Source organism: Paralichthys olivaceus, chromosome 14, assembly GCF_024713975.1.
Source record: "Paralichthys olivaceus isolate ysfri-2021 chromosome 14, ASM2471397v2, whole genome shotgun sequence".
Classification (NCBI taxonomy): domain Eukaryota; kingdom Metazoa; phylum Chordata; class Actinopteri; order Pleuronectiformes; family Paralichthyidae; genus Paralichthys; species Paralichthys olivaceus.
This window is the reverse complement of record NC_091106.1, coordinates 12708882-12723155: the sequence shown is the minus strand read 5'-3', so window position 1 is coordinate 12723155 and position 14274 is coordinate 12708882. Positions and strand designations below refer to the sequence as shown.

General features: G+C 41.1%; 2 protein-coding genes across 5 annotated transcripts in view; one reads left to right on the top strand and one right to left on the bottom strand.

Annotated features, from left to right (window-relative positions):
• wdfy4 (WDFY family member 4) overlaps nucleotides 1–14047 on the top strand; it is a 37118-nt gene extending 23071 nt beyond the window's left edge. For 2 of the 3 annotated variants that reach the window (XM_069539132.1, XM_069539131.1), the window contains exons 47-65: nucleotides 1345–1493; nucleotides 1573–1687; nucleotides 1948–2033; nucleotides 2121–2183; nucleotides 5302–5344; nucleotides 5495–5614; nucleotides 5782–5899; nucleotides 6004–6113; nucleotides 6891–7041; nucleotides 7691–7782; nucleotides 8838–9047; nucleotides 9162–9282; nucleotides 10547–10704; nucleotides 11346–11504; nucleotides 11604–11783; nucleotides 12021–12203; nucleotides 12638–12725; nucleotides 13353–13482; nucleotides 13730–14047. In XM_069539132.1, coding sequence (XP_069395233.1) covers nucleotides 1345–1493; nucleotides 1573–1687; nucleotides 1948–2033; nucleotides 2121–2183; nucleotides 5302–5344; nucleotides 5495–5614; nucleotides 5782–5899; nucleotides 6004–6113; nucleotides 6891–7041; nucleotides 7691–7782; nucleotides 8838–9047; nucleotides 9162–9282; nucleotides 10547–10704; nucleotides 11346–11504; nucleotides 11604–11783; nucleotides 12021–12203; nucleotides 12638–12725; nucleotides 13353–13482; nucleotides 13730–13793 — 2340 coding nt within the window. In that variant the 3' untranslated portion in view covers nucleotides 13794–14047. Of the gene's footprint in view, nucleotides 1–1344; nucleotides 1494–1572; nucleotides 1688–1947; nucleotides 2034–2120; nucleotides 2184–5301; nucleotides 5345–5494; nucleotides 5615–5781; nucleotides 5900–6003; nucleotides 6114–6849; nucleotides 7042–7690; nucleotides 7783–8837; nucleotides 9048–9161; nucleotides 9283–10546; nucleotides 10705–11345; nucleotides 11505–11603; nucleotides 11784–12020; nucleotides 12204–12637; nucleotides 12726–13352; nucleotides 13483–13729 lie in introns of all 3 variants that reach the window. The other variant, XR_011246123.1, reaches the window with a different exon arrangement.
• On the bottom strand, nucleotides 2193–5226 carry lrrc18a (leucine rich repeat containing 18a). 2 transcript variants are annotated; one of them, XM_020088649.2, is made up of 3 exons: nucleotides 5157–5226; nucleotides 4173–4259; nucleotides 2193–3159 (listed from the first exon to the last, which is right to left on the bottom strand). In XM_020088649.2, exon 3 carries the CDS (start codon nucleotides 3153–3155, stop codon nucleotides 2364–2366), a length of 792 nt encoding a protein of 263 aa, XP_019944208.1. In that variant the 5' UTR covers nucleotides 3156–3159; nucleotides 4173–4259; nucleotides 5157–5226; the 3' UTR covers nucleotides 2193–2363. The 2 variants fall into 2 exon arrangements, with proteins under 2 accessions (XP_019944208.1, XP_069395246.1); XM_069539145.1 differs by lacking the exon at nucleotides 5157–5226 and adding an exon at nucleotides 4975–5150.
• Nucleotides 14048–14274: the final 227 nt, after the last annotated feature.

The following is a 14274-nucleotide window of genomic DNA, read 5'->3' as shown; positions in this document are numbered from 1 at the left end:
GGACTCTCATCGCTCCGGCAACCAGCCGCGGCTTTTAATGTTTCTGACAGAAGTATTAATAAAAACAGTAGGAGGTGATGCAAGCTGTCTTACATCTGCTTAGTAAGTGTGTGATGTGTGCTTGTGTGTCTTGTTGTCTTGCAGTGGTTCATTGTGTGAGTCCTGCTGAGCTTCCTGTCAAATGAACACAGTCATTAGCTCTGAAAAATGCACGGGCGTGCACACACACACACACGCATATATATAAAGTTACACACAAAGGGAGACCCACTCATAATTAGCTTGCCAGCGCCAATAGTGTGATTATGACAGTAATGTGTATGGGGAGAAATCAATGGTCTGACATCAGGCTCTCAGTCAATAAAAGTCCTCCTTTTCTCTCCTTCTTACCATCATCAGCTAAATCACCCGCAGACTGATAAAGCATTTCTGTCCAGAGCACAGTAGAGAGATAAGGAAACAAGTTTATTGTTATGTATTTAATCTTTGATAACAATAAATTCAACTTTTTTTCTGAAATCTATTCATTGTTTGGGACTTTAGGCCTGATGCCAGTTTATGCCCGCTGATTAGACAGTCACAAATTCGGACCATGATATAGCCCAACGTGAGATTTCAGTGCCATGCGTCTGAGCCTCACGCACCTTCAGTCTTTTTTTAAAATGCTCCCACATGACAAGTGATATTATCCATCATGGCGTGTCTCTATGTGTGCATTCAGACAAGAGGTTCTGATCACTTAGCAGGTTTCCTATTGTGTGTGTGGCAGTGATTAATTCTCCTAATAATGGTCAGGCCAGGGCTGCCTCCTCCCTCAAGTGTGTGACTCTGTGTCTGGGGGTAGGGAGTCTGATTTGATTAGTATAAATTGTGAGGGGCCTGCGGGTATGTTGGGGCCCCATATGGTTTTTGGGCGCTGTGTCCCAGAGGGCCTGCAGAGGGGGCAAAACAGGGAGACAGCCAGGTGCACACACTCACTGTGAAATGAGGGGAGACAATAGAATTAGCTACACATTATCACTATGCGTTTAGCATTAGCTGCAACCAGTGCTGAAAGCAGGATGTGGGTCCATTTTGGCGCTGGATGAAACACACAGTCACACTGCAAAAAAAAAAAAAAAAGCAGCTGGGTCTTCTCCTCCCCATCAATCAGCTCTGATAATGAAGTGTTCAACTGTGTCTTTTTAATAATGATTAAAATATGTGATTAAAATGATCAATCAAGTAAAGCCTGAAGTGCCTGCGTTGCTGCCATGTCATGTCCCGGGAGAGAAATGTGCTGATATGTATTATGCCTCTCACATGGGGCTTAAGGTATCTTCCTCTCTTTCTATCTCACTGTAGGTAAAGGCTAAGATGTTTGTAGTGATGGTGAGTGGCCTCAGAGTGACGGAGGGGGTGCTGCTGTTTGGTAAAGAAAGCCTGTTCCTGTGCGAGGGATTCACTCTCAGTCCTACTGGAGATATTTGTTGCAGGAAACACCATCCCAGCAGGTACAGTTGAATGTAGTTACAGATGTAGTTAATCAGTTGGGTCACCTCATCACCTCTTGCCCCTTTCTTTCTTTGTCAGTGTGAAGGATTCCTTCCTCTCCACCATGCTGAGTAAAGAGCTGCCATCAGCCAGCTGTAGACGCTGGCTCTATGAGGACATCAAGGAGGCCCACTTCATGCGTTTCCTTTTGGAGGTTAGAAAACCAAATGCTCTTAAAGAGGCCTTATATCAACATGCATCTAATATCCAAATTGTGAATATGCAGAATATAAGTTAGATTTAGAATTTAGTGTCTGAGCACAAAAGCCAGTATCAGATTTTTACTTCTTGAAGTTGTTTGCATTAAGGCATCAGGCAACAAGTCTAGTTTTAACGGTGAGTTCATAGATGAAGATATGTATTACACAGAAATGTTTTGTCTCTGAGTAACTAAAGAGCCCCTGTGCCTTTTAGGACAATGCTATCGAGGTCTTTATGAAAAACGGACACTCAGCTTTCCTTGTATTCCTGAATAAAGACCAAGTCTCTGCATATAAAAGGTACCACATTAAATTTGACTGGACGTGTCAGGGTTTCCATTTTTAGCATTCTGATACTTATCCTTATTCTACTTATTCTCTCTGCAGGTTGTGCACGGTAGTGTCGGCATTGAAAGGCAGAGGGGTCACTGAGGTCATTGCTAATGCCAGGTAAGAACAATCATTCAATCAGAAAAGCAAAATTTCAATCAATTACATCTTTTTATTTCATCTTCTCAAATGAAAAGTACTGAAAAATAGTTGTGTGACATATAGCTAAATATCATGGACATTCTAAATGTTCTAAATGTTTTCAAATTCCTAAATCTGTTCTATTTGTTCACATTAAGATTATTGCAAAAGTTCCACCGCTCTGATTCTCCACACATCCTGATTGATTGCAGCTACTGAGTTTGGCACCATCAGTCCTGCATAAGTCCTTATCCTTTTCTCCTCGATCAAATCGCTTCCTTGTCCTGTAAGCCTTTTCCTCTGCTCTTTACATCTTCTTAAGTATGGCCTACACAGCTTGTTCTCAGATACTAGGTACACTTCCTCTGGCTCAGATTTTTTTTGTCGCGTCTCCTCACCATCCTCCTGAATATACGATAGAGGATTTTGTTTCATGTTCAATTTGGTGAGGTGTTTTAGGACATGCAAAAAATCTGGTAGGTTGATGAAGTGGTTGTCAAATAGACCGAAATCTTGGAGATTCCCTAGAGCTGCCATAGTGGGAGGTAGAGTGTCCAGCTTGTTCATCCCCAGATTGAGATACGTCAGACTGGTGAGAGAACCCAGAGTGGAGGGTAAACCTGCCGAGGTTAGGAAGTTGTTAGAGAGGTTGAGGTGGGTCAGCACCACCAGGTTACCGATTGACTCTGGCACAGACTCAAGTTTGTTGCTGTGCAGATCAAGCCATCTGAGTGATGAGAAGTTCCCGAAGTTGTCTGGGAGTTTCCTTATCAGGTTGCGGCTGAGGTCCAACTCATCTACATTGGTTAGCTTGAGGAGACACTTTGGGAAGATGGTTATACCCATGTTGCTAAGGGTCAGTCTGTGTCGTCCGTCTAGTGTCATCCGTATCGCCTTTTTGGCGGCCTTGAGGGTGACCTTAGTCCCTTTAGCTTCCTTTCCTTTGGGCATGACACTGTAACACAATTACCGAACAACTCAGTTTAAAATATCAGCTCGATTTCACTTGTGATAGTTGCTCCCAAGAGGCTGATTTGCTATTATTTATATAATCTACACCACTACACATTGTACTGTCACAAATAAATGTGTGTGTGTGTGTGTGTGTGTGTGTGTGTGTGTGTGTGTGTAAGGCTGATGTGATTTATTCAGAGACAAGGGGCTTATGTATGGCCCAGGGCAGTAGGGAAAGCATACTCTCAGAGGAATGAGAGTGTTGTGTGTGAGTGCGTGTGTTGCAGTGTTATGTCTGCACTAGTGCATGCTCACCCAGTGTTGCCCATGGGGGTATTTAAGAGCACGACTCTCTAATTAAGGCTAATGCAGGGGAACAATAGGAGAGAGGCAACACTGAATAACACAGCAAAAACAAATGAGTGTTGATGCTCCCTCACCATTCAACTGATTGAGCTGTTTGGCTCCTTTCAGGCAAGGTGTGAGTGTGCAGGCCATCCACATGTAAGTGTGTGGACATGGATGCGCTATACTACATTATATGTGCGTGTACACAAAGAGTCAAATCAGGACTTTGATAAATGATAGTTGGGGAGTGTTAGGAGTGTGATGAGGGCTTCGCTCTTCTCCCCTCCCTGTCTCAAAGAGCAAGGTGTGTGTCTGTTTGTGTCTGTGTTACACCCCAAGGCCCTCTCTCGCCTCATTCATCATCCTCAGGATGAGAGAGGTTATCCACTGGTGCTTGTTCCCATTACAACCTCCTATAGAAAGCTATTGCATGAAATTATTGCCTGCAATTAGATAACACATATACTGGGCCAAATGCAATGATTGATTTAGTGTAGTTTTACAAAATAATTTGGCCAAGAGTTATTGGACAAGGGGAGGAGTTATATATAGGTCAAAAAATTACACTTATAGCACCTTGCTTTTTGGTTCGGTATTTTACTGTGTTCTTGTTTAAAAAACATATCTACATGTGATATATCAACATAAATTAAAAGATGTACTCACCATATTTTGTCTTCGATTTGCTTATTTGAAATTAATCAAGTGATGATTTTCTTGCCAACAGCTTTAGTTCCTATAAACTGGCCATCACTAAGATGGAGAAAATCAAAGCTTCAGTTATCCTTTAATGAGAAGTTGCAGCCGGAGCGATCAGCATGTATCATGTTCATGGTTGAATAGAGTGAGAACGGTCAAGCTGACATACATTCACAATGAATTTCCACTACAGGGTATATCGACATTTCCCCTGCCTCTCCTACACCAAACACAGAAAGTCAAGGTTCCTCTTGTTTAATAGCGTTACTTAGCAACTGGGGTGCTTGGCGCCAGGACTTTATTGACATGTAACTGGCCCACAGAGGGAAAAGAGATTTCAGGAGCAGTTGAACGCGTTGCCAATTCAAATTAAACAAGTTAAGAAAGGTGTTCCATGAGTAAAATGCATAATAAAATGTTTATGCAACATTGTCATTAGTTTGGATGTTTTGTTCAGCTGAACACACGCTCTGCTGGATTAATTGAAAACAAGCTATTTCGAATGAGGAGATTTTGTGCTCAGCAGTTTGTTTAAAGAGCAACTTTCAAGCCTGTTTCCCTATTTGAGTGGATGCCTATTAAAATATCACCTAACAATAGTCTTTGAACAAAGAGCTGGAGAAGAAACCCATGCTTGTTTTAGCTGTGAAGCAGAAGTCTGTTATTTTTAAACTCCTCGGTCACAGAAACTAGAGAGAAAACTATTTTCTTTTTTACCTCTCACTCATATCATTTAAAAAGTCACCCCAAACACAAAATATTAGCTCACCCGTCTGATTGAGACTCACACAAGTTACCCAAAGCATATTTCCTCACAGCCTACAGATGGCACCGTGTGCTGCGTCCTCCACGCCTCTGCTCACTATTTATGCCACATACTGTAGCTCACCTCAACCCTTTAACTGCTCCTACAGCTGTGTACACACTATTTCTGAATCCTGAATCACTCACCTCCAAACTGCTGCTTGTTCTGAACACTGCCGTCTGTATTTCCAACAGAGGTTGCCAGGCAACAGAGCAGGAAGCAGAAAGTTTGTGTTGCTCATTGATCAGCCACTGTTGCTAATTCAAGGTATTTGTTTTTATTGTGTTTTAGAAAGGCTCCTGTGGTTGAGAAGGCAGCCCTTGCTAAATGGCAGGTAATGTAATAAGCACCACTCTTCATGCTGTATATTTGTGTTTACAGATTCAGTGCTCACTCTTACTTTGCTTTAAGTAATGAATGATCGTTGAATAGATATGACATTAAAAGTAATCCAGTGTTTATACTATTCTTGTCTTTGCTTTAGAAAGGGGAAATAAGTAACTTTGAGTACTTGATGCAACTGAACACCATCGCTGGGAGGACATACAATGACCTGATGCAGTATCCAGTGTTTCCCTGGGTCCTAGCTGACTACCACTCAGAGGTAGAATCTCACATATCTTTGTCCTGGACAAAGGGGATAACTTATATTATAGTTCAGACACCTGGGTATTGAAAGTTTAAGGGGTTTGGCTACATCAAGCCATTGTAAACTGTATTTATTATCTTTATGTTTATATTTATTATCTGATCCTTTTTTAACCTCAACAGACACTTGATCTGTCAAATCCTGCAATTTTCCGTGATCTGTCTAAACCAATGGGAGCTCAGACAGAGAAACGAAAACAAATGTTCATCCAAAGATATGAAGAAGTGGAGAACAGTGACGGTATCTGTTCAGCTTTTCTTTTCTTTTTTTTCTCACCTTTCCTATTCATTACACTTTTAATTCAATACACTGCATGTAATTTTTTTCAATGGTTCAATGTGTAGGAGAATTGTCAGCACGTTGCCACTACTGTACCCACTACTCCTCAGCCATCATCGTGGCCTCCTTCCTCGTCAGGATAGAGCCGTTTTCACACACCTTCCAATCACTGCAGGTGAGTTTTCTTATGTCCTTAAACATGATAAGCTGGTATTACATCAAATTCTATGGCTCACTGCATCAAGTGGGTGTTACTGAGGGGGTGGTGGGGGGGACTGCAAATTTGCGGTCATTGACATTCATCACTCTGTCTATTTTTTATTTTCAAACATGACTTAGCTAATAATATGACTCTGATACGAGACATTTTCAGCACCTCAGGTCCTGTTTCAGTGCTGCCTTCGGTATAAAGGAAGATTATAGGGACATTTCAATATAAATGAAGATAATTACAGAACGCATCAAAAAGAAAGCCAATGTAAATAACCACTGATGTTGACCAATTTACAGTGCAGCATCCAATTGATTAGGATGAGAAGGCATGTGTTTGATAGTCAGAATAAAGCAATAAAGATGTTAGTCTGGTGAATTACAGCGTCTTTTTGTCTTCTGAAGCGTGTAACGGGTGTGTGGTAATATCCATAACTGGATTTACATCTCTAACCAAGTTTACCACTATATATGCTATTTTCATTCATTGAGATAATTGTTTTACTCTAAATTACATTCTCTCTCGTGAGATTTCCATCATAGATTATGGAATTTTACAGAAAGATGAAAAGCTTCCTTCAAATAGTAACAAATATTTCCTGCTTACACAGTGCAATGAAGAATATAAAATGTGGTTCACTGCACTGAATCAGGCAGACTACTTTATTAATATGCCTGTTGTAAATTTTGGTTTAACACAGTGCCGGGGGGTCTGAAAGTGTTGTCCCTCGTCTCCCCACAGGGAGGATTTGACCTCCCAGAGCGGATGTTTTTCAGTGTGAAGAAGGAGTGGGAGTCAGCCTCCAGAGACAACATGGGGGATGTCAGAGAGCTGATCCCAGAGTTCTTCTACCTGTCTGACTTCCTGCTGAACTCCAACAACATGAAGCTGGGTCAGACTTAAAAAAACACCCTCTGTCTGTCTAAATGAAAGAATAAAAGTTTGAATGTCCTCTTCAAATATTTTCTTTGTAGACATGATTTACTTTTGAATGTACCGTCAACTGTCAATGGAATGATGTACTGTAATGTGATAGAAGTACTACACCCTCACCAGGGACTTTTCGGGGGGTAAATAACACTCAGATGGAACTTGTTTAAACCCTTGTGGGTAGATTTGGATTGAGACATGGTCTAATGACTAATAAAAGCAGAAGGATGGTGTATTTTGGGACTGAAAAAAAAGAATAAAATCAACTACATCATTCAACATAATGAGGAAAGGTTTAGAACAGGTGTCTGCCACTGAACAATAATACTTCTTAGTTCAATTGATTTTAGATTTACTATAGAATTAGTACAATTTAAAAAAAAAAAAGTCACCTTTTCCTCTAAACATATGGTGTGAGGTGACTCATGTGTGTCCTCATGCAAATGGCAGATAAACAAAACCAGAGACTATTCATCTAAAAATTACTTCATAGTGCGTAGGAGGGCAAAGAAAGAACTCCAAATGTTGTCTTTACACTCATGAAAGGATGACTCACAGTGACATGATAGAACCCAGAAGCCTGTTCACACTGTTTGTCCATATCTCTATAGGCTGTATGGAGGATGGTACGGCTCTGGGAGATGTGGAACTGCCTCCATGGGCTAAAGGCGACCCCCAGGAGTTCATTAGAGTCCATCGAGAGGTCAGTGACCCCCGACCTTGCTGCATTTACATGGAAATGCACTGTTTTACTATCTAAAACAAGTATCCACTGATACACTTAGTTGCTGTCATTCTGTTTCTCTCCATTCTTCTACCACAGTATAAGAGACAGATCTTATTCACAGCAGCCAATGTCTTATTTGTTACGTTTGCTAAAGGCCATCTTGTCTCATTGAGTTTGGCTCTTTTAGTACTGACTGTTTCCCAATATAAAGAGCAGTTGTTTACTTGTCAAGGAAATGCATGAGAAGGCAAAAAACTTCAGATGAATGACATTGAAGGACAACAAGTCAATTTAACGTTTTTCAAGGAAGGCATAAGACACTCTCTTTTCTGTAGTGCAATTTGTTTCTTCCAGCTGTTAATGGGGGCTGAATATTTTCCTCTTTCCTCACTTTCTCTCGGTTAGGGTGTAACTGCTGTTTTCTCTCTGTTGGGCTGATTTCTTCATGGTGTGACTCTCCCCTTTTTTACATTCCTGGGGCAACAATGATGATTATCACTCTGTAATCTACTGAACTACTCATATCGCCAAGCATTCTGATAAAATTTGTGACTTCAGAAGATTGTTTTTTCTTCCATAGACAAATTAACGTAAGGACAATATATCCTTGTTTGATACCTTTTTTCAGTTTTAGGTTATTCCAGGATGGGTTTATTAAGATTGGGTGCAAGGATGTGGTTGGTCATAATGCCCACTTTTCCTTATTAACTGTTCAAAACCAATCTCTGGCTAATTATACTGAAATCATTCTTTAATTCTCACATGAAGATATGCTCATAACACAGCTGTGTAGCTTCCTGCACTTTTAAATTGACTTTCAGAAGAAACCATACTGTAGCTGAATAATTCGATTGGTTGTGCATTCTTCTAGAAGTTTTTTATGTTTCTAAACTCTCATATTAACAATTTGACTGATGGTTTCGGTCTCACAGTAATAACAATGAGCACTGCACAATGCATGTTGTTTTGTAATGTTACTTGAATAGGTGGTCTTAGTTTGTGCAACAATCTCTTGCACCTTTTTGCCTTAGGCCTTGGAAAGCGACTATGTGAGTTCCCACCTCCACCAGTGGATCGACCTCATTTTTGGGTTTCGGCAACAAGGTCCAGCTGCAGTAGAAAGTGTCAACATGTTCCATCCGTACTTCTACATCCAGAGAGGCCGGCATAATTCTAAGGACCCCCTCATTAGGAGCACGATCTTAGGATACATTACCAACTTTGGCCAGGTTCCCAAACAGGTAAAAATAAAGTGTTAGGGGAAGAAGAAAAAGTACATGATTTCCACCGTGTAGGTGCATCATATTGTTCTTAGAAAATATTATTTTAGTAAAGCATTTGTTTTTTTTCCACAGCTTTTCACCAAACCACATCCACCACGCCATGGCTCTAAGAAAGAGGGATTGTCAACACCCCATCCAACTCCATTTTTCTTCAGACTGGACAGGCTGAAGACCACTACACATCCATTCAGAGGTAGAGGTAGACAATGAAAGAGACAGCAAACGTGATATTAATTTTAACATATTGGGATGTACTCTTTTTTTGATTTCATGCCAAAAGTTAGATGAAAGATTGATCAAATTCACCAAAGGTTAATAAAATTTGGCTACCATCGCCTGTTTAGCTTTTTTTAAAGGCCAGACTATAGCTTTCTTTACATTCGTAGTCTTTATCCTATGCTCAGCGAAGCTTACTTGCTGCAGGCTGTAGCTTCATATTTAGCATACTCTCAGCCAAGGTATAAAATTAATGCATCATAATGTAGCTTCATAATCAACAAACATTTCCAAACTACTGAATCAACAAAGACATTTTCTGCTGAGTAAACCAAATTCAATCAATTACAGTCAGCTGCATTGGGCACTATTGTGTATTGTTCCTCCTTTATTTTATTTCACACCGTTTGATGTCAATTATTATATACAAGATGCGCCCAGGTCTCAAGGGAATCGTTGAAACAGAGCGAGAATGTCCATAGATTAATTTACGGTGAGGAAGGGCAGAAGGAGCTATCTGTTAGAGCTACAATATGGAGATGACTCTTCCGCTGAGCCCTACTTAATAATCTGAATATCCCTACAGGCTCACTGAGGGAGAGGAGATGAATCTGCGAATGCTCAGGGAGAGATTCCTGCATATTACATTTCATATTAAATCTAAGACTGTCTGATCTGATCAATAAGCAGATAGAGATGAATAGGAGGAAGAATGCTAAGACTAATGCAGGCACAAGATCTTCCTGGGGACTTTAAAAGCAGAAATGGTGAAAGGATGTAATGATTTCTGCCTGCCCCTGTATGTACAGGTCAATTATAGGCACAATTACAGCCTCTCTTGCTGCCTCAAACACACACAAACACATGCACGCACAACTTATTCTATCCACCATGCAGGTGTCCCCGTAGGACAGAGGTTTGCTCAGCTCGTTGTAACCTGTGAATAGCAGTTTTAATTGCCCAGTTTTTCTGTGGTCAATTTAATGAAAAAAAAAAAATGTTTACTGAGCTCCCAAACTCTTTAATCTGATGTTTTTGAGCAGCCATTACCTTCATTTGGCCTGGAAAGTTTATTCAGGTACACAAAAGGCAAAATGAGGTCACTTTTTATTTTCTTTACACCAATGACTTTTATATGGGTGCATATGTTTTCACTTGTTTTTTTTAAGAATCACTCCCTTACTTTCTTTCACAACTCTTAACTCACCTTGCCCCACTCTCCACTGTAAACCTATCTACAGAGCTGCCGAGGGGCCCAGTGGGTCAGATACTGTGTCTGGAAAAAGAAGTGTTGGTGCTGGAGAAAAACCGTCTCCTCCTGTCGCCTCTGTCAACCTGCTTCTTTAGCTGGGGCTTCCCTGACAACAGCTGTGCCTTTGGAAACTATAGCACAGAGAAGGTATGTATAAAGGGTCATACAGTTAATCACTGTGTACATTCCTATATCTCCACTGCTGCGTTCAGCCCAGACAAAATATAGCAAAACATGAATTTAAACATAAGCGTTGGTGCGTTGAACACTGAGTTATAATACAAGCATTGAAACTATGGCCATTCTTGTGGAAGAAATCTTGGCAATGGATGACATGGGTTGAAGTACATGTTAAATGCAAAATATACTTGATATTACTGTCTCTTCATTTGCCCATAAAATAAGATTAAATAATCATTAGTTTGTGTTAAATAAGATCATTACAAAAGATGTTTATTTAACATCTCCAACATCTCTAACAATCCAACGTGTTCACAGCCATTTTATCACTTACCTCAAAGTCTGTTGCACAGCTTTTTGAGCCGACATGTCCTTCAACTCTGTGACTGCAGCAAAATGGTGCAAAACGTTTTGAGGATGAAGTTGCCTCTGGTATTATGAATCAAATTGAACATAAATTTAAGCATGTCAACACAGTCTGGGGGAAGCCACATACGGCATCAGATAACTAGTATCATGTCCATAAACCCGCTCGCTTGTCATCGTGTCTGACGTCCAACATACACAAACTGTGTCATGCTGATTTTCTGATGTATGTCCATCTCTAGACGTTTGCAGTGTGTGAGAGTTCATGTGACTGGGGCACGATGTTGTGCGCGGCCTGTCCAAACCCGACGACCGTCATCACTGCAGGAACCAGCACAGTGGTGTGTGTGTGGGATGTCGCAGTCAACAAGGACAAACTCACTCACATGAGACTCAGACAGGTTAGTTTGTCTGTGAGTTTGTGAGATTAATCAGTAACACTCTGAGTGTATTGAAGCTCGCATAGAATTCAAACCCACTGACCCAGTTTGTCTTCATAGCCGTTATACGGTCACACAGATGCAGTGACATGTCTGGCGGTGTCTGAGGTCCACAGCCTGATAGTAAGTGGCTCCTGCGACCTCACCTGTATCCTGTGGGATATGGAGGAGTTAAGCTACATCACCCAGCTAGCAGGACACACAACCAGCATCTCTGCCCTGGCTATCAATGACCTCACCGTAAGTCTATCTTCTTCATCATCTTAGTATTTCTTAACTTACCCACCTCCCAGAAGCGTTTTCATCTGTTGTGTAATTTTTGGCACACTGCTGCCATGTTATTCCCCTTCGTTCAGTTTACGGCATGAGGAAGGGAGGGTTCTCAAAGTTGACAACATGCATATCCTCTTATCCTCTTTGTGTGTTATGATTTTTATGTGCGCACATGGGTGTCAACAGCATATTTTTCTGTCAAAGGGTGAGATTGCGTCATGTGCAGGACCTCAGCTCTACCTGTGGACCATGAACGGTCAGCTGTTGACCTGCACTGACACTTCCTGCGGGCCCCGGGCTGACATCCTGTGTGTGAGCTTCACTCAGCGACACGAGTGGGACACTAGGAATGTTATTGTTACTGGCTGTGCAGATGGCATCATACAGGTGAGTGTTTTTACCACTGTAATGGGTGGTTGTTGCTGCATCTGTGAGAGAATGTCTTTCTTTAAAGTCACTGTCTGGTCGCTCTTTGTATGATTCACACTGTATAATACACAGTATTCAACTGTGGCAGTCACTACTTTAGTATTAGCCTCACTGTCCATCATGGTATTAATAACAGCATATGTGAGACTGTTTTTGCTTCGGATTAATATAAGCTTATGCTGCCTCTATACAATCACAGCTGCATACTCTAAATTAGGCTTCACTTGGTGTCCATGCCACATGCACAACACACACACAAACGGTATTATTACTTTATTATTACCTTGAGTTATGGGGTGTGTGTGCGCGTGTGCTGCGGCATATGTGAGTGTGCTTTGTTATTATGTTGAATTATGTCTGATTTTGCTACTCGTTATGTGTCTCTCATACAGATATGGAAGACGGAGTACACCAGAACACAATTACCTGGCCCTCCAGAAGAGCCTGTGTCCCCAGGGCAAGACCAAACCGAGAGAGACGGTAATGTTACTGGCAGTAGGATCGGATGTGCTTGTACGTGTTGTATTTGTAACAACACGGGGAATGGGAGTGGCTGACAGTAGCATAACTGTGACACTGACTAAGAAGCACCTGCATGTTTCAAAAAGAATCCCATCATATTTATCTAATTAGATACATCCTTAAGTGTTAGATGATCATTTTTAAGCGCTCATCTCAGAGCGAGACAGTGTGGTTTCCAGATGAGAGATTGTAATGCTCAGCCCATCCCTCACTAGCGTTAGGGCTAGCTGAAATTATGTTGTTATAAAGTTATTAAACATAGAGGCAGTAAACACTGATGAGTAATTCTGCTGACGTGTGTGTGCGTGTATAATTTAGAAAGCAATAATACCCAGATCCAATTTGGCATACGTTGGTTACAGCCTCGCATCACCTCATAGGAGTATTATGCTTTGCAAATTACATTGAGACAAGTCTACGTACCACTGAAGCGTTTATATTTGAGGGATTTTTCTCCCTTTTGAAATTATAACCGCAGATAGATACAGTGATGATACACAGGTAAGTTTTCTGAGGGGACCACTACGTCAGAGTCACAGACAGGATTGAGTAATGGATGGAGGATGATGTTTTCTGTGTCCACAGTGAGTAGCTCACGCCCGGTTAAAGGCTGGGGGAGACATCTGGTGTCATGCCAAGAGCTGAGCAGAAGTCAGGCTGTGTCGCAACGCCACTACAAAAAAAATCCGGCCATCACAGCTCTGTCCATGTCCAGGTACAGTAAATATCCTGCATCCACTCACTGCAACAGAGGCAGGAATTAGTCTGTGTCGAATCATCGAATCACAAAATCAATTCAGAGTTCATTCAAAATGTGTTTTTAAAAGCTGAAGTGATACTATACACCCCAGGATTTGACTTAATTCTCACCAACTCTGACTAACATAAACTGCACTGTGTGTGTGTGGGTCTGTATTTTTGCTTTACAACAGAATACATTTGCATTACTTTCTCCTGTGTAGGAGCCATGCTACTCTGTTGGCGGGCGATGCCTGGGGCAGAGTTTTCACCTGGACCTGTGAGTGACGGGAACGTTGGAGAACAATCATGAGTCCAGACACCATCACTGTTCACGTCTTCGTCCTCTGACAGAGACACAGAGAATTCATCTGTATCTCAGGTCTGACACAAGCTGAGAACAGTGTTACAACAATTCACACATCAAGTCTCAGACAGCATGAATTATGTTCCTGCTACATATGTATTTAATTCTGTATTTTTCTGTGTAAATAATGAATTTGAGCCGATTTGAATTAAACTGTTGATGACATTTGTCTAAATGTTCTCCTTTGAGTTTCTGTGATTCCGATTATGGATCTTATTTTATTTCATTTTATTTTATTTCATCTGGGATTTATAAAAGGACCAATTCTCCAGAACAGTTGGGTGGATTTCGATGAGGGAAATAATGAAAAACGCTCGCCTATTCCTCAATAAAAATTAAATTAACCTTTGCAGCTCAAGCACAGGTAACCAGGGGCCACAGCAAAAGCCTGTGATTAAACTG